We start from the raw sequence: 16,134 nt of genomic DNA, 5'->3' as shown, positions 1-16,134 counted from the left end.
ACTACGGTGTATTAAGTCTCCTATCAACAGCCCTAGAAGTCATTATCAAACGTTTCTAAGATGGCTAGCTATATAATCAGAGCTTCCCCTGCCTACAATGTGAGCTTTCAGAATAACGTCAATGTTGCCAAACGTCGAATTCATCTTCTTTTTCTTAGGTCTTGCTGTTCCAACCAATGCCCCGACCTTGGACTGAGACGGTATCTAAGGTCTGAGAGGCTTCATTTTCAGTAGTGTATAACACTTCAATGTAGATCGAAGAATGGCCGTCAAAAGAGAACGTACTTGAAGTTGCTATGTTCGATTTTGAAAATATCACAGTTGGGCATTGCGATGGTGAAGTGGTGTCGTGGGCCTCATTGTCTCTTTCATGAACTGACTACATGTACTACGTACACAAATATACTGTAGAATTTTGTACGGAGTGGACGAGTATACACTATTCCTATTCCTGCGATAAAAGTTGAGGCTTCAATGCTCCTAGAGCCCACATGTGCATTCTACTTACACGTACTCCGTAGACCCTGCGGATGCGCACCATGCTCGTAACTTGTAAGCCCTCACTTGATGCGAATGCTTCGTTACTCAGGCCAGTATGAGGGAAGTAGCCGTATCATGTCCACGGCAAATTCGGGACACTGCCTCAAGGTCTCGGCATACTGGGCCGAGTCTCGCATCGTGTCAACGTTAATAGCCGCAAATGAAGCCAGCAAGGTTCGTATCCGGTCCGCTTCGCTGATGTTGCGGTACGCGTAACGAATCGTGACCGCCAAATCATCGTGGACGTGCTGATAGTCCCATATGCGGGTGAGGGTCCTGAAGAGCTTGAAGAGAGACAGACGCTCCAGCTTCTCCATCTTATGCTTGGTCGCAAGAAGATAGAGCTTGACGTGGCACTCGAAGATGGCCAAGTGTCCCTCTCCACCGGCGGGCTCCAAGTTAGGTTCCCAGTCCCGAAAACGGTCACTCGGTTCCGGATACAGCTTTGTTCCTTCCTCGATAAAACTCTTCGTGGCGGTCAGGATGGATGCCCGCGTGCCCTCCCTGAACTCTCGTCGATAGGCGCCGCCGCGAGCCTTGCCCCAGCCATAGGATTTGAGGCAGGTCATGATTGATAAGGGCTCGATTTCGAGTCCTTCCACTGCGGGTGGCTTCAGTTCCGGGACGGTATAGTCGCCGGTATTGGCGTACTCCATCAGATTTGCAAAGACGGCGGTTTCGACTTCTTTCCACTCCACAACCTTGACCTCGATGCCGCTCTCAAACCGGTCAAGATCACCGCATGCACCACCGAGCACACCGGACTTGACAATATTGGTGTGTACGTAGTGGCGCTGCTCTGATGGGCCAACTAGGAAGGTTATCATTCCTTCTTTAAGCAGGCTAGACACACAGCGTAGTTAGTTACATGTCCATATTACGGATAGGAAGGGTATACCGTATACGGAGTACAGACGGCGAATTGTTAGAGGGCGAATCGTTGGAGGGCAGATTGTTTGACCGCAAATCATTTGAATGAGAAGCGTTTGAGTGTCTTATTTTGACTTGCTCGACTTCGGCAGCCCTGGTTTTGCAAGTTATTATATTGGCTATGACACGAACAAGAAATCAAACCAACTAACCTCGCGTTATTAAGCTTCAGAGTCAAAGCAGCGATCTGGGCTGCTTTCTCACCCTCACTAGCATTCTTATAGTCTGGAGACCGTTTCAGTGCCGCCAATTTACGCGATTTCTTGGACGTATACTTGTGATGGATTGCCCAAACTTCACTTGCTTGTCCCTTTAACGTGGCGCGTCGTCTCAGTGCCCTCTGAGTATGAGGGTTAGTCGAGTATTCTCCTTCTGCCTTGCGTTCTAGAAACTAGTTATTATATATGTACTGATTGTTTCATAGAGATAGATAGACCTACTTTCAGTGAGTTTCGGCATAATTGCAGTTCGTGGCCAAAAAAGATCAAAGCACTCTCCACGATATGATTGTGTAGAGTGCTTTAGTTCTTTTGTCGGCCACTGTACCTGGAGTAGTGGAAGGAGTCAAAACCATTACAGTTTAAGTGTCGTCGTAATAAAAAGCTAGGACCAACAACTACCAAAATAACAAAGCCCGTGCACTCTGTATGGAGGTGAGACCGCCTTCGCAGTTTGTTCCCCCCAAAAAAAAGAAAAAGAAAAAAAGTTGGAAGGACTGTCCTCACAGCTTGCCAGCACCCTTCATCGCCCGTTCCCCGTCAACAAGCACACACCATCCTTCATGCCCGCGCCCACCATCCCCGGCCACAACGGCTCGGAACGCGCCCTCCTCACGCGCAAAAGCCAGGACGGCGTCGTCGAAAGACCCCGGCTGGAGCCACACGGCCGGGACGCCGAGCTCGCGCGCCTCTTTGAGAACCTGCAGCGTCGCGGCCGGTGGGGTGATGACGGAGATGGACGTATCCTTGGGGTGTGGCAGGGCCGAGACGCGGGGCACGGCGGGGTGCTCCTTGTTGAGAGCCGAGATGGTGGCCGCGGTCGGGTTGATGGGTGTTGCGGGGATGTTGTGAGCGAGGTACCATGAGAAGACTGACGGGTGTCTTAACCGGACTGGAACGAAAAATAATTCAAGTCGAAAGAAGGTGTTGGTTCTCTCTGAGCGACGTACTCTTGTGTCCAAACTTCGAGGGGTTCGAGCTGGCGCCCACAACGGCGAAGCGCGGGGAGGCGAAGAAGGCGCGGGCGGCTGCTTCGGTCGACATGATGTTGGACAACCTTCTTTGACAACTATCTTGCTGGTATGTACGACTCGGTGCGGAATTGAAACGAAGAGGGAAAAGGAAGTGGCGAAGGAGGAGTTGAGTAGACTCGAGGCTGGATTGTGAGACAAACTAAAGTATCTGTAGTTGCGACCCTTAAATCGTTTGTCACTTATTAACAATCCACCACACCGGGGCTCTCACCGAGCCAGGTGAGTGTTTGACCGACGGATTACGTATGTCATTCCGTTTCTTTAACTGAACAACTCGGCCACTTCCGGCAAGCCGAAGACAAGCGTTCGCGGCTCCGTTATGCCCGACACTGCCGACATCGCCGAGGCTCTCAGCGTGGGGATCTCGCCATTCATCGAGGCTACTCAATTGGCTGCTAGACCTCGCACGTCAACATGATGTGGATCGGCTTGGCCAGCCGGGGGTTCCCTGGAATGGGAAATGGGGAAAGGGAAACCATGGATCACTGACTGGCATTGACGTTCGATGGCGCTGTTGAATATGGGGCAACTCGACTTCTTGGAAAGCTCATTGACGGACGTGAGATGATGTGAGAGATCATCACACTCGGTCCTCACGAGCAGCATCGCTTTAGCAAGGACCCTGCCTACCTCAAGGATTTCGAGAAGCCCCAAGAGGTGTGAAGGGCGCAAAAAATGGCAACCTTCTCGTTCGTGTCCCGTCCTGTTCGGTAACCCCAGCTGTCTGTGTTTTACAAAGGGTCCAGTCCTTCGCTAACGCAAATGTCAGTCGGTCAACCTTCTCAGCTGCCAGCTACGCAGCCTTCCGGCCCTCGTACCCCCCGCCCCTCTTCAGAAGCATTCTCAAGCGTACCCGCGCCCGCGGAGCCACGGCCTCCTCACCATCCGGCACGCTCCTCGACCTAGGCTGCGGCCACGGCCTCATCGCGCGGGCGCTAAGCCCACACTTCGACCGCGTGCTCGCCATCGACCCCAGCCCCGTCATGGTACGCCAAGCCGTCTCCGCCACCCCGGACAACCCCAAGATCGCCTTCCGGCAGGGACAGGCGGAGGACCTCTCCTTCCTCGCGGACGGAACCGTCGACCTAGCGGTGGCGGGCCAGGCGGCGCACTGGTTCGACTATAGCCGCGCGTGGCCCGAGCTGGCCCGCGTGGTCCGGAGCGGCGGCGCCCTGGCCTTCTGGGGATACAAGGATAACATCCTCGTCGGGCGGCCGCGGGCCAATGCCGTTTTCGACGCCGCGTGCTACGGCGAGGACGACGTCGCTGCCGGGTTCCAGAGCATGGCGCGCTACTGGGAACAACCTGGGCGGGATATCCTCCGGGATTCCCTCCGGGCTGTGGTGCCGCCTGCGGAGCACTGGGGGGACGTCAGGAGGATCGTCTACGACCCCGACAGGGAGACGTCGGGTGTCGGGGTACAGGACGGAGAGGCGGCGTGGTTGAGGAAGAGGCTTAAACTCGGGGAGTTTGAGGGCTACTTGCGGACGTTCAGCGCGTTCCGCGCTTGGAGGGATGCGCACCCTGAGGTCAGGAGCCGGGAGGAAGGCGGACAAGGTGACATTGTAGACGTGCTTTTTGATAGGATACTGGAAGTGGAAGCGGACTGGAAGGCCGAGGGAGAGAAGTGGAGGGATGTCGAGGTGGATTCTGTTTGGGGGACGGCTCTCATTCTCGCCACGAGGAAGTGAAGGACTGGACTTTGTCCGTAATAATCACCCCCCTTACTTATGGTACTCCGTACATGTTTCGAAGCTAACATTTGTGCATACAAGGAATAGCGTCTGATGGATGAAGCGACTGAGAATTGGCCCCTTTCTGACTGTTGATTGATTGTACGATGGTGGAGAGGTGGAAACCGTGTGACGCTGCCGAGGGGGCAGGTTCTGACTGCTCCGAATCTGGGCGTCACGTGCGTAGAATGGTCCGTGCTAAATGTTTTCTCAATAGGTATCAGATCTGGGTCGTTCGTGCATAATCACGTCTGCCAGCAAAACACCTACTTCCCACTGATACCCCTCCTCCTTTCCCCGCCCAAGTCGTGACCTCTTAAACAGCACCGGTATGACAGTCTAGTAATGTCTTTGTACTTGTATGAGCCGAGGCGGGGTGTTAAGGATTACGTAAAATTACAGAGTGAAAGGTTTTCCGCTAACTCAAGATATTATTGTAGCACTCGCAAGTAGGTCTCTCTTAAGATACAGAACAAAACTCTGGCGCTTCTAACAGAGGTTGAGGCGAATGGGTCAGAGCCTCATTGTCCTGCATTTAGACTGCCCCAGCGCTCTGTGCCCCACTCCCGCAGGCAGCCACTGAGTCCCGTCTGCGCCCTTGACGCCCCTAACGGGAGATCTTGACGGGGAAGTATTACATTCGCAAGTACCTTGGATCGAAAATGTGACGAAGTGAGGTCTGTCGAGTCGGTACGGCTTGTAAGTAAGTCACACGGGGCGAGGAAGTATGCCGCGGTGCTGGCGGCCGTAATATTGAGCGAGGGCTTCGAGCCTCTGGCTATCTGAGACAGACGGAACATGTCTGTTTCACACTTTCGAGATTGCTGTTAGCGCGCATTGGCGTCACTATGTCTAGCAGGACTCACCTGTTTCTTCAGCCGCAGGTGCTCCAGCAGATGTTCGATCGGCGGGAGCTGTGCTATTACCTCTTCGTACACCTGAGTTAACATAAATTGACTTCCGAGTCTCCGTTCGAAGGGAGCGAGGGGCCTAAGACCCGGGGATTGACCCTTTCCGTTATCGTTGTCTACGAGTCACTTGAGCAGTTGCCGCTTTGAAACGCAGCCTACGGTTGGCCTGTGGTAATGAAGAGTCGGGTCCCGTGAAGGGCAGTCGTGGAGATCTGTTTTGTGGGAAGCTTGTTAATGGATCAGCGACAGTACAGTACTCTTGACAAGACATACATCTCAAGAATTCTTACTAACGTGGACCACATCTTCCATAGATCGATGATAAAGACCTGGAGGTGAAAATGATAATCTGAGCTGGATTCAGATCATGCATCGGTGTTTGCTGTTAACTTGAAGAGGGCATGGAGGGACATATGTTGATATAGTCTTGCTGCAGGAACCGAGATAGGTCAGAGTAAGGCTGTGGTTGGGAGGTCATAGACGTGAAAACCACGTGGAAGTCGGGCTCTCATGCTTCTAGATAACGTATGACCGACAGGTGGAAGTTGTGCGAGGCGAATACCGTTCAGGATCAGATGAGGGGGAACAGTGGACGCGAGACCGGAGCTGTGGGCAGCTGGAGATGTCAGTTCAAAGTTGTCAGGAGCCGCGCCCTGTTGAGTTGAAGGTGAAGGGAGCCGAGACCGGAGCCGGGGTCGGTGCTATGAGGTGAAAGATGCCGGCTACCGGGGCCGTGAGGCTAAAGTTGTGGGAGGCCGTCCCGTTGATGTCGAAGTTATGGGTGATTTGGGCGTGGGGCCTCGCCCGCTTGAGTTGAGGATGAAGGGAGTCGAAGCGGGGGCCAGGGCCAGGGTCGGGGCCTGGGCTATCAGGTGAAAGACATGTGGCCGGGACCGTGAGGCTGAAGTTGTAGGGGCCGTACCCTGATGTGTTGAAGATACAAGGGGCCGAGGCCGGGACTGTAAGCGAAAGATGTGGATGGCCGGAGCCCTGAGGCTGAAGTTGTGGGAGGCTGGGCCCTGAGGTCGAAGTGCAGGTGGTCTGGCCTATGAGGCCTAAGTGGCGAGGGTACCGTACGGGTCTAATCGCCGAATTACCGTCGTCATCTGAAGCGTCGTCTGTAGACACTTGAGAAAAGGTGGATTTCCTGACAGGACACATCTTGCTGGGAGCAAAGAATGTTGGCTAGAGATACACAACTGTTTGCTATCGTACGAGCCGGGAAATAGCGTATCCAATATGCTGAGGCTGCGATCTCATGAATGACTTTTCATGAATATTGCCGAGAACTCTGTTGCCTATTATCCTAGTGTATCTCAGACCGAAAAGGGGGAACTGAGGGTAAGTGCTCCGCCAGCGAACTATCTTGTCCAATATCAGTATGGGCAGAAGTCCTGTGCAAGGAGACAAACAAACCAATTTGTTGTGGTGCCTGAGCAGTCTTCTTCCTGAGACCGCTGATATAAACCCTTGGAAACTGTTGGCGGCAGGATGGAAAACGACGGCCGGAACCGGACCGACACAAGATGGTTGACGTTTTGCCGGTCGTGCTCAGGACGCAACAAAGTAGACGTCGATATGGTATTGGACGTAATCCAACATCGAAGATGACTTTTCTGGCCGTCCAGTTGGTGACACCGGACATGGACATCTTTCCAACTGCTCGCGAGAGAAGGAATGAGGCTGAAGTTGTGGGGGGCCTAGCTGGCAACTCCGAGAACCAGGAGGAGGCTAGGCTTGCCACATTCCCTAGCTGGCAACTCCGAGTAACAGGAGAGGCTAGGGCTTGTCTACCCCAGAAGGGGGACGGGTGAGGCTTGAGTACGGAACGCGAACTGACGAAATCGAGATGGTGGGAGGCTTTAGCTGTAGAGGTGCATTGGGATGGGCCTTCGACCGGCACGCCATGCCTGCACTAAGCCGGAGATTGTCCCATTCGAAACGCCATCCGGATCGAGGAAGCGCCTTGCCCGTTAGCACAAAGCGCTGGTCAAGCAAGCGGCGAGGAAAGCGAGCGCGAACCTTGCTGGACCACTCATAGGGAGTAGGCTGATGAGTCCCCCGATCATCGTACACAAGGGGCCTTGGACCCCTTCCAGGGTGAGAGGACCGAGGACGAAGTCGATCGCTGAGAATAAGCATGAAATAACGCTGTTCATCCTTCGGTCGTGATATAGGATTGCGGTGAAGAGGGAAAAGCTAGGACAGGCACATCACCAGCCACACGAATGATACTTGACTAGCACGTTGGGCATAATAGCTTCGCAAACGAGAAGCAGCTACCCCTTTAGCAGGAAACTGTGATCTTGAAATCCAGCAGAAATAAGCTCTCAACGGCTAGTATGTTGCCGTGTCCCTCCTGCCCTGACGTAGGACTGCAAAGATGTGCCAGTTTCGCTTCTAGCCCAATTGGTGGCCTGAGCCTGTCATATCCTCCGGCAGCCATGTTTATTTCTTCAGAGCTCTTTCTCGGAAGCATTGCTGGAATCGACCAAGACGGAATACAGAGAACGTAGATGTGCCGCTTCAGGAAGTCACTGCTGTTTTGTTCCGTAGGGAAGTTTTGGACACGTTCAAAACAGGAAACCGGAGTTAGTCATCGTTACTTCTCTGCGAGTTGGATGGCTGATGTCTACACTTTTTGGTAGGACTCGAGGTAGGTGGTTTACGCCTTCTCGCATCATCGAAGCAGCCTGCGGCAGGCGGGAACCGTACTGCGCAAGGCTTGGAAGCTACCATCGGTGCTAAACCTAGGTAGTGGGTAGATGTGGCGGGATCAATGCGAGGAGCCCGCGCTCTCGAGCATCCTGTGGTGATCTGCACATTGGCAGATATCTTCTGTCTTTGGGCGAATCCGGCCATAATACCACTAATTAGACGTTCAAGCTTCACTGGTTTGACATATTTGAATAATGGCTGCCTTTAGGCCTCGTTTTTCTTTTTCTAGTGACGGACTCGGAGCTTGTTGTACCTCGAGAGACTGCCGGGGCTAAACAAGGTGACACATATGGCTTGTCCGCGATGACACTTCGTGCTGCGCCACCGGCCGACCCCTCTTAATGTAAAGCTCCTTACGGAGTCCGATTTTCTCCCCCCATTTTACCTTAACACACCAATGCCGGCATCACCAAATAATACCATTTTGACTGCATAGTCTTCTGAAACAACATGGCATCAGAAATCACCAGCTCGATACGTACAGATCATCTTTTCTGGGCACAGTATGGTGCCACCTCGGTCGTCCCCTCCAGTATAGGCCAGAGCTGCTTAGCGCTCGCAACTATAACCCCTCTCCTCGCCTACCCTTTCCTCCCCCATCGTAACCGGGTGTCTGGGGACTATAACCCTGCAGGCTGCTTGGTTACTATTTCCAGGTGCCAGCTATTATTTCATCTTATCCTTACCTTATTCTCCGTCCGCGACGTCGCGAATAAATCGATAGCCACCCCGATCCCTACTAATACCTGGCCGCTTTTTTTAAGCATCTTCATCCACTCGGCAAGCTATCCCGCTACTTCCTTCTCAGCGAATAATCGCCTGAGGCCTTCGGATTTTAATCTGGCAGGCCACTGGGCCTGCTACTCCCTCCTATACTTCTTATTTCGAGCCTTCGATACTATCATCGGCCTGAGCCCCTCATACGCCTTCGTTATAGCGGCGCTTATTATATTTCCTATCAGCGAGAGGCTTACGAAGTATGTGACGAAACACACACATACTTATATTACGCGGAATATTTCCTCTCTTAGCTGGCTTTGGCCAACGCGTGGAGCGGATGATTTCGATCCGGGCTGGAGTGTTATACTGTTTATTGCTCTTCTCATTGAGCAGGCTATATTAATTCCTATAGCCCTCGCGGACGCGTTGAGAAATCGATAATCTTTAAGGTTGCTTCACTTTAATCTGCATCGTAAGGTACGACTCTAGCCAGCCGACCCCAGGAGAGTGCAACGTGTTTAATCAGCCTTTTGCACAGGTGTTTCGCAGCCTCGGCAATTGCCGTTGATGAGAAGCCCCAATACAATACGCGAGGGACAAAAAGCAGCACAGAAATAGGCTGCTTACTGAAGGAGGTTGGTTGCAGCAGTCTTCACATAGAGGAAATCAGAAACATGTCCGCGCAAGCAAGAACAGTCAGTTGCGGAGTCGTCATGAGCGGGAGAGTCTGCCATATTCTAGGAGGCCCGTTGCTTCAGTCTTGAGAGGCCCTGGAAGCTTCCACTTTTCCGCTTCTCCAGCATCTTAAAGGTCTAAGACCAGCAGCACCTGACGACCTGGCCAAGGCGTAATCGTCGGTAAGGCGCGTGCTCCGAGATACCAATACAAACGAGTCGACGCTGACGAAATTCAAGTCACTGAATGCATCAAAAGTTACTTTGAGGCTTGTCCTCCAGTTCCCATTCTGATCTTGGTACAAGAGTCGCCTGCGGGCGGCGGCCTTGGTCAAACGCGCCGGCCGATTGCAGTAGAAGGCCCTGGGCCATTCCGGCCCGTTGTCGATGGACGTCGACGAAACACGAGGCTCTGCGTCTGGGTATCGTGGATGGCGCCAGTTCTCCCTAGCAGGCCGGTCGTCGACTCAGGGTCGATGGATGGTACCCTTGACGATTTCCTGCGGCGGGAAATTGGCTGGTGTAAGCCAAGAGTTCGCAGACACGCCATGCGGCCGACTGCCCAGCGCTGGGCTTGCGGGTGCAACCAACGCGTGGCGTGGCATGGCCATGGACGTCAAGGCGTTGTCGTCGACAGACCACGACTCGATGAGGGGACGGGACGGGATGTCGGTGGTCAAAATGTATTCAAGTTGGTTGGTAGAATGAAGGGCACTCATTGACTGGGCGAGACAGCTCCAATCCATGCCAGCGTGACTGGAAACGCAAAAGGGTTGTCATGACTAAGCAACAGGCTGGTTAGTGCCTGCTTCGGCGCTTCCCCTCCCAGACAACATCTGTATGCAATAGTTCGAAAGTGGTTTGCGAGGTTAGCGATACACAGGAGTTGCTGTATTTTTACAGGCGGTGTGCATACAGCCCCTTTATATTTGGTACAGAGACAGGAATCGGGGGACAGGTTCCTGTATTGGTATGGGTGGGCGGCAGTGCACTGTACCAGATGGATAAGGGTACTTATTCCGGCTGTGTAGGTACATGTTCGCTTGGCGCTATGTACTTATCGAGGGTGATTTGGGGGCCGAAACCTGTCCCCACCGGCGCCCAAAAGAGGCACCTCGGGCAGCGTCACAGCACTTGTTACGGAAATCAAAAGCAAGACTTATGATTAGTTTGATTGGTCACTGTCCTTCGATGACGCTCGTTGCCCCGGCAATTAGCTTTGTCAGCATACCTATCAAGCTTGCACAAGATCCAGCTACCTTAAGTAGCTCGGCCCTCACCGCCCTAGCCCGCAGTGGTTGGGCCTTGAATTGTGCTGTGCTGGGTGCACGCACCATGGCAATGTGGGTTTGGGAGGAAATATTACATACAAAACAATGCATACGGTCGGAGCAAGGGGCGGTCTTTCAAAGGGATAGTTCAAACGTCCGAAAAACATCACCACTTCCTCAACTTCTCTGCGTTTTGGGACGTTCTATTTCGAATCCATTCCCACCAAAACAACATGGTAAGTCTCCTATTCCTCCAATGTTTACATTTCCCCTCATAGAATGTAAACAATTCCCTTTTACCCACTAGAACCAGGTTTTAGCGCCTGTTGGCGGGGCTGTTCACCCGCCAACAGGGGGCGACACAGCAGGCAGGGAAAAAAGCGTCGCTCTCAGCGGGCAAGTGCTAGAACTCGACGGCGCGGGGATGGGAACTGGCTGTAGATCCATCGCGAGCGACTCCACGTTCCGATTTCTCTCCCTTTTCTCCTGCCTCGCAACCCACCACAGCCCTTTGCATCTGTCTATCTTTCTTCCCTCCAACTTTCCTTTCCGTCTTCTTCGCATCAACTCGTTATCGCAAGCGATCAATCAAAAGAGCCACCATGTCATCTAACCATTTCGACGCCCAGGCATCTACCAACTACAAGGAGGCTTTCTCCCTGTTCGACAAGCGCGGCAACGGCCGTGTTGCCCTCGACAGTCTCGGTGACCTCCTTCGCGCCTGCGGCCAGAACCCTACTCTAGCGGAGATTCAGGAACTCGAGAAGAATGTGGGCGGTGACTGTACGTCAGATTCCCATTTCTCTGTTGCATTTGCATTTCTCCGACCGATCCCCCCCTTCTTTTTTTTTTGTCGACTTAGCACCCCGACCACGGCCACCAAGTACGATAATACAAGAGCTAACTGACAGCGGACGGCAGTTGATTTTGAGACCTTCCAGCGCGTGCTGAACCGCCCAGGCGGCTTCCGCGACCCGGGCGAACCCGATGAGTACTGCCGTGGCTTCCAGGTCTTCGATAAGGACATGACGGGCTTCATCGGGGTCGGCCAGCTCAAGTACATCCTGACCAACCTGGGCGAGAAGATGACCGATGAGGAGGTTGACGAACTGCTCAAGTCGGTCGACACCAGCTCTGGCCAAGTGAATTATACCGGTACGGATCTCCTCTTCGCTGTACCTACGTGTTTTACGTGTTCTTCTACCCTTTGGTCTTTATTGTACCGTTTCGTGCCATTTGACTGACGCTTCTTTTCCGGCAATACAGATTTGGTCCGCACCATTCTCGCCAACTAAGGCTACGTAAATTACCCACGGTTGACTTGACCACCGGGAGAACCATGACACGATACGCGGGAACGGAATCGCAGCGGGCACTCGGAATGGCCTGGCATGGCCGAAATAACATCGGGGGATATGACGGCGTTTCTTGCGTGTTAGTTTGTTTAGTATTGATTATTACTTGGCATGTTCATATCTCAATCGACGCACATTTCTCGGATTACATTCTTGGGTACTCGGTAACGTTCGCATACTCGGTCTTCTGCGTTGGAGGGGTGGCTCTGTGTTGTGCACCCTGCGCTCTGCACCCTTGTGGACACGTGCGTATCTCTGGCTGCCTACGGGGATAGAAGCCGTGTTGCCAAATGTGGAAGGCCGCAACAGTGAGAAAAGGAATCGTCTCTCTCTGCTTAAGGGGTAGGGGCCGAAAGCTTCTGTTCGTTGTGCCTGCTTTCTTTGCTCTTCAGGAAGGCGTCAAGTGGTGTTGCCAACGCAATGCCATTCCGGGACCTTGGGATATCATTATAATCCACTGCATCGCCCTTCATCATAAAATAGATTGATCGTCAGTCCCTAGCTGTCGTCTTTTCAGAACATCAAATCATTATCAAACATCTCCTAGAATTCCACCCACCTTCAACGACAACGCGCACGGACTGCCCCGAGCCAGCTTACACATGTCCCAGGCAGGCCAAGGGGGACGAAACTGCCAAGAGAAATTTGGGAGCTGGTACCGGTACCGGTCGGAACTCAGCAGCAGGCGCACAAGCACAAGTACAGGCACAAGCACAAGCACACGCCAAACATACCGGTACGTAGAGCAGCCTGCGATCTCCATCCCAGATCTGGCCCCAGGTCACGCTTCCTACCTTCGTCGCTTCTCCCCAGTCACGCCGTGATAAACTGTACGGATTTTCCTACCTTTCCTTCCTCCCCATTTCACTATCCGCTATATCCATGCCCTTCAATTCTCCCACAGACGTTTGTCTGACCCTTTTCTCACAGTAATACCCTTTTCTCACAGTAATAAGAACGCCAATTCCGTCCTCCCACTACGCGAACCCCACGTCGACAACGTTCGGGCACGTCACGCCACTGACACTGCCACTCCGACTCCCGCCCCGACTGTCACCCCGCCTCTGAGCCGAAGCCGCTCCTCCCTCCGCTTATTCCGCTCCTTCCCCTCCCGTCATCGTGCGTGCCCCTCACCAACAGCCCTGGCTCCTAAAACGTACCGTCGTCTTTCCCTTTTCTTCCTCCCCTTCCTCCTTTTCTTAGTCATTACCGTCACCCTGGCGACCCCACGGGCATTCGTACGTCTTCAATCCCTGGCTAGCCAGTTACGCTTCACTCCTGCCACCAGTGCCTTCGCCGCAGCGACGAGCAGCATCGTCGCAACCGCTTACCGACCCTTGACCACCGCCGCCATGGCCCCTCCAAAATACCAGTCGCCTCCTCAGGCGCCGCCCCTGTTCGTCGGCACCAATGACTCCATCGCCGCCGATGCGCAAAAGATATGCGATACCACGCGCAGCTTGCTCGATAAGGTCGTGGCCGAGGTCTCTCCCGAACAAGCCACCTTCCAAAATGTCATGGCGCCCATTGTCGAGGACGAGAACCTGAGCGCCCTCCAGACCCGCATCCTCGGCTTCTACCAGTACGTCGCTGCCGACGCCGACCTCCGCACCGCCTCCACCGAAGCAGATAAGATCCTGGACGACTTCGGCATCGAGTGCGCCATGCGGGAGGACGTCTTCAAGCTCGTCGATGCCGCCTACTCCCGCCGGGACAAGGAGACCGAACTCGAGCCCGAGAGCCTTCGCCTCTTGGAGAAGGACCGCAAGAACTACATCAAGTTTGGCCTCGGTCTGCCGGCCGGACCGCAGAGAGACCGCTTCAAGGAGATCAAGAAGCGTCTCAGCCAGATCCAGATCGAGTTCACCAGGAACCTCAACGAAGAGAATGGCGGCGTCTGGCTGACGCCCGAGGAGCTGGACGGCGTGCCCGAGGATGTCCTCGTGGGCCTGGAGAAGGGCAAGGACGAGAACGAGGGGAAGCTCAAGCTGTCCTTCAAGTACCCCGACCTCTTCCCGACCCTCAAGTTCGCCAAGAACCCGGAGACCCGGCGCAAGGTCTTCATGGCCAACGAGAACAAGTGCAACCAGAACGCCCCCCTCTTCCAGGAGGCCATCGTGCTGCGCGACGAAGCCGCCCGCATGCTCGGCTATCCCAACCACGCCCAGCTGCGAATCGAGGACAAGATGGCCAAGGACACCGACACGGTCAACGATTTCCTGGCCGACTTGCGCTCGCGCCTCACGGCCGGCGGTGCCAAGGAGGTCGACCATCTTCTGGAACTCAAGAAGGCCGATGCCGAGTCCCGCGGCCTCCCCTTCGACGGCAACTACTACCTCTGGGACCACAAGTTCTACGACCGGCTGATGATCGAGAAGGAGTACAGCATCGACGAGACCAAGATTGCCGAGTACTTCCCCATCAGCTCGACCATCTCCGGCATGCTCAAGATCTTCGAGGAACTTTTGGGGTTTGTCTTTGTCGAGCTGCCACCCGAGGACCGTGCTCGGCTGAGCCCCACGGGCAAGGCGGAGGACATTGTCTGGCACGAGGACGTCATCCTTTTCAGCGTCTGGGACGACGCGTCGGCGGGCGATGGCTTTGTCGGTTACCTCTACCTCGACCTTCACCCCCGTCCGGGCAAGTACGGCCACGCCGCCAACTTCAACCTGCAGCCCGGCTTCCTGTACGAGAACGGCACCAGACGGTACCCCGCCACGGCGCTCGTGTGCAACTTCAGCAAGCCCACGGCGACGAAGCCGTCTCTCCTGAAGCACGACGAGGTCGTCACCCTCTTCCACGAGCTGGGCCACGGCATTCACGACTTGGCCGGCCGCACCAAGTACTGCCGGTTCCACGGCACCAGCACGGTGCGTGATTTCGTCGAGGCCCCCTCCCAGATGCTGGAGAACTGGTGCTGGACCCCGAGCGTGCTCAAGTCCCTCTCGAACCACTACGAGAGCGGCGAGAAGATTCCCGACGACCTGATCGAGAAGCTGCTCTCTACCAAGCACGTCAACTCTGCCCTGTTCAACCTCCGCCAGCTCCATTTCGGCATTTTCGACATGACCATCCACTCGCCCAAAAGCCACGAGGAGGCCAAGGCCTTTGAGATCTCCAAGCTCTACAATGAGCTGCGCAGCCAGATTGCCGGTATCAAGGGACCAGAGGCCCAAGGCGAGAAGCCGTAGGTTTTTCTTTTCTCCCCCTTTTACCTTTTTGTTCTTTTTTCTTCTTTTTTTTTTACCTCTTCTTCTCTTTCCCCATTCTTCTCTCCACATAATGCCACCCAGACTGTATTGGCTAACCTCTCTTTCAAGGGACTGGGGTAACGGGCAAGCGTGCTTCGGCCACCTCATCGGCGGCTACGACGCCGGTTACTACGGCTACTTGTACTCCGAGGTCTACTCGACCGACATGTTCTACTCGGTCTTCAAGGCGGACCCGATGAACGGCGTCGAGGGCCGACGATACCGCCACACTGTGCTGGAGAAGGGTGGAAGCCAGGATGAGATGACTTCGCTTGAGAATTTCCTGGGTCGCAAGCCGAGCACCGACGCGTTTTACAAGGAGCTGGGCATTACTCAGTAAGACAGTATCCAAGAGGATGGAGCTCTCTCTGGCGCATTCGCGGAAGGATTATACACCTCGGACGCATGTTGAGTGTAGACGGGCCCTGGTTAAGCTATATAAGACTCAGATCCAGAAGGCTTATACTCCCCTCCCTCCCTATAACCAATAAACTTGAGAGACAGGCTTAGAAGACACAAGTACCTTAGGTACAAAAGAAGCACGAATACCTTGAGTTGCGAGTTATGTCATGCGGCCCACTGAGCTACCTGTACGAATCTACGATGCCACATGTACCTACGTACCATGTACTCCGTACTCCGTACTCTGACTGAAACTGTCTGTGTCATCAGCCACACCGGCATCCAGCCCCACAGCTGCGCCATCCCAGCCGTTATCTGGACCCACTCTGGCTGAAATGTAAACAAACGCGGTCTAACCTCTAACCGTGACCCTCTCT

The 16,134-nt window shown here is 54.1% G+C and overlaps 7 protein-coding genes across 7 annotated transcripts; 4 read left to right on the top strand and 3 right to left on the bottom strand.

The window, feature by feature from the left end:
- Window positions 1–581: 581 nt before the first annotated feature.
- SODALDRAFT_347877 (hypothetical protein) lies at window positions 582–2,047 on the bottom strand (the record flags this gene model as incomplete). Its single annotated transcript, XM_028613327.1, has 3 exons — window positions 1,911–2,047; window positions 1,623–1,854; window positions 582–1,383 (listed from the first exon to the last, which is right to left on the bottom strand). Exons 1-3 carry the CDS (start codon window positions 1,927–1,929, stop codon window positions 582–584), a joined length of 1,053 nt encoding a protein of 350 aa, XP_028470867.1. The 5' UTR covers window positions 1,930–2,047.
- Window positions 2,048–2,191: 144 nt separating this feature from the next.
- On the bottom strand, window positions 2,192–2,732 carry SODALDRAFT_266950 (NAD(P)-binding protein; the record flags this gene model as incomplete). Its single annotated transcript, XM_028607522.1, has 2 exons — window positions 2,192–2,559; window positions 2,639–2,732. The coding sequence occupies 2 exons, from the start codon at window positions 2,730–2,732 to the stop codon at window positions 2,192–2,194; spliced, it is 462 nt and encodes a 153-aa protein (XP_028470866.1).
- A 432-nt stretch (window positions 2,733–3,164) lies between these two features.
- On the top strand, window positions 3,165–4,447 carry SODALDRAFT_327225 (S-adenosyl-L-methionine-dependent methyltransferase). Its single transcript, XM_028610372.1, has 2 exons — window positions 3,165–3,411; window positions 3,492–4,447. Exons 1-2 carry the CDS (start codon window positions 3,398–3,400, stop codon window positions 4,411–4,413), a joined length of 936 nt encoding a protein of 311 aa, XP_028470865.1. The 5' UTR covers window positions 3,165–3,397; the 3' UTR covers window positions 4,414–4,447.
- Window positions 4,448–5,715: 1,268 nt separating this feature from the next.
- Window positions 5,716–6,527, bottom strand: SODALDRAFT_347875 (hypothetical protein; the record flags this gene model as incomplete). The annotated part of the gene is made up of 2 exons (XM_028613326.1): window positions 5,716–6,421; window positions 6,464–6,527. 2 exons carry the CDS (start codon window positions 6,525–6,527, stop codon window positions 6,006–6,008), a joined length of 480 nt encoding a protein of 159 aa, XP_028470864.1. The 3' UTR covers window positions 5,716–6,005.
- Window positions 6,528–8,476: 1,949 nt separating this feature from the next.
- On the top strand, window positions 8,477–9,641 carry SODALDRAFT_327223 (hypothetical protein). Its single transcript, XM_028610371.1, has 2 exons — window positions 8,477–9,281; window positions 9,343–9,641. Exon 1 carries the CDS (start codon window positions 8,535–8,537, stop codon window positions 9,243–9,245), a length of 711 nt encoding a protein of 236 aa, XP_028470863.1. The 5' UTR covers window positions 8,477–8,534; the 3' UTR covers window positions 9,246–9,281; window positions 9,343–9,641.
- Window positions 9,642–11,204: 1,563 nt separating this feature from the next.
- SODALDRAFT_29460 (EF-hand) lies at window positions 11,205–12,375 on the top strand. The gene is made up of 3 exons (XM_028608759.1): window positions 11,205–11,532; window positions 11,671–11,904; window positions 12,016–12,375. The coding sequence occupies exons 1-3, from the start codon at window positions 11,352–11,354 to the stop codon at window positions 12,042–12,044; spliced, it is 444 nt and encodes a 147-aa protein (XP_028470862.1). The 5' UTR covers window positions 11,205–11,351; the 3' UTR covers window positions 12,045–12,375.
- Window positions 12,376–13,456: 1,081 nt separating this feature from the next.
- Window positions 13,457–15,695, top strand: SODALDRAFT_319596 (peptidase family M3; the record flags this gene model as incomplete). Its single annotated transcript, XM_028609463.1, has 2 exons — window positions 13,457–15,291; window positions 15,425–15,695. The coding sequence occupies 2 exons, from the start codon at window positions 13,457–13,459 to the stop codon at window positions 15,693–15,695; spliced, it is 2,106 nt and encodes a 701-aa protein (XP_028470861.1).
- Window positions 15,696–16,134: the final 439 nt, after the last annotated feature.

The sequence above is a fragment of the Sodiomyces alkalinus genome (genome assembly GCF_003711515.1).
Source record: "Sodiomyces alkalinus F11 unplaced genomic scaffold SODALscaffold_1, whole genome shotgun sequence".
Taxonomy (NCBI): Eukaryota; Fungi; Ascomycota; class Sordariomycetes; order Glomerellales; family Plectosphaerellaceae; genus Sodiomyces; species Sodiomyces alkalinus.
The sequence above is the reverse complement of the archived record's forward strand: the minus strand, read 5'-3'. Positions and strand labels throughout refer to the sequence as shown.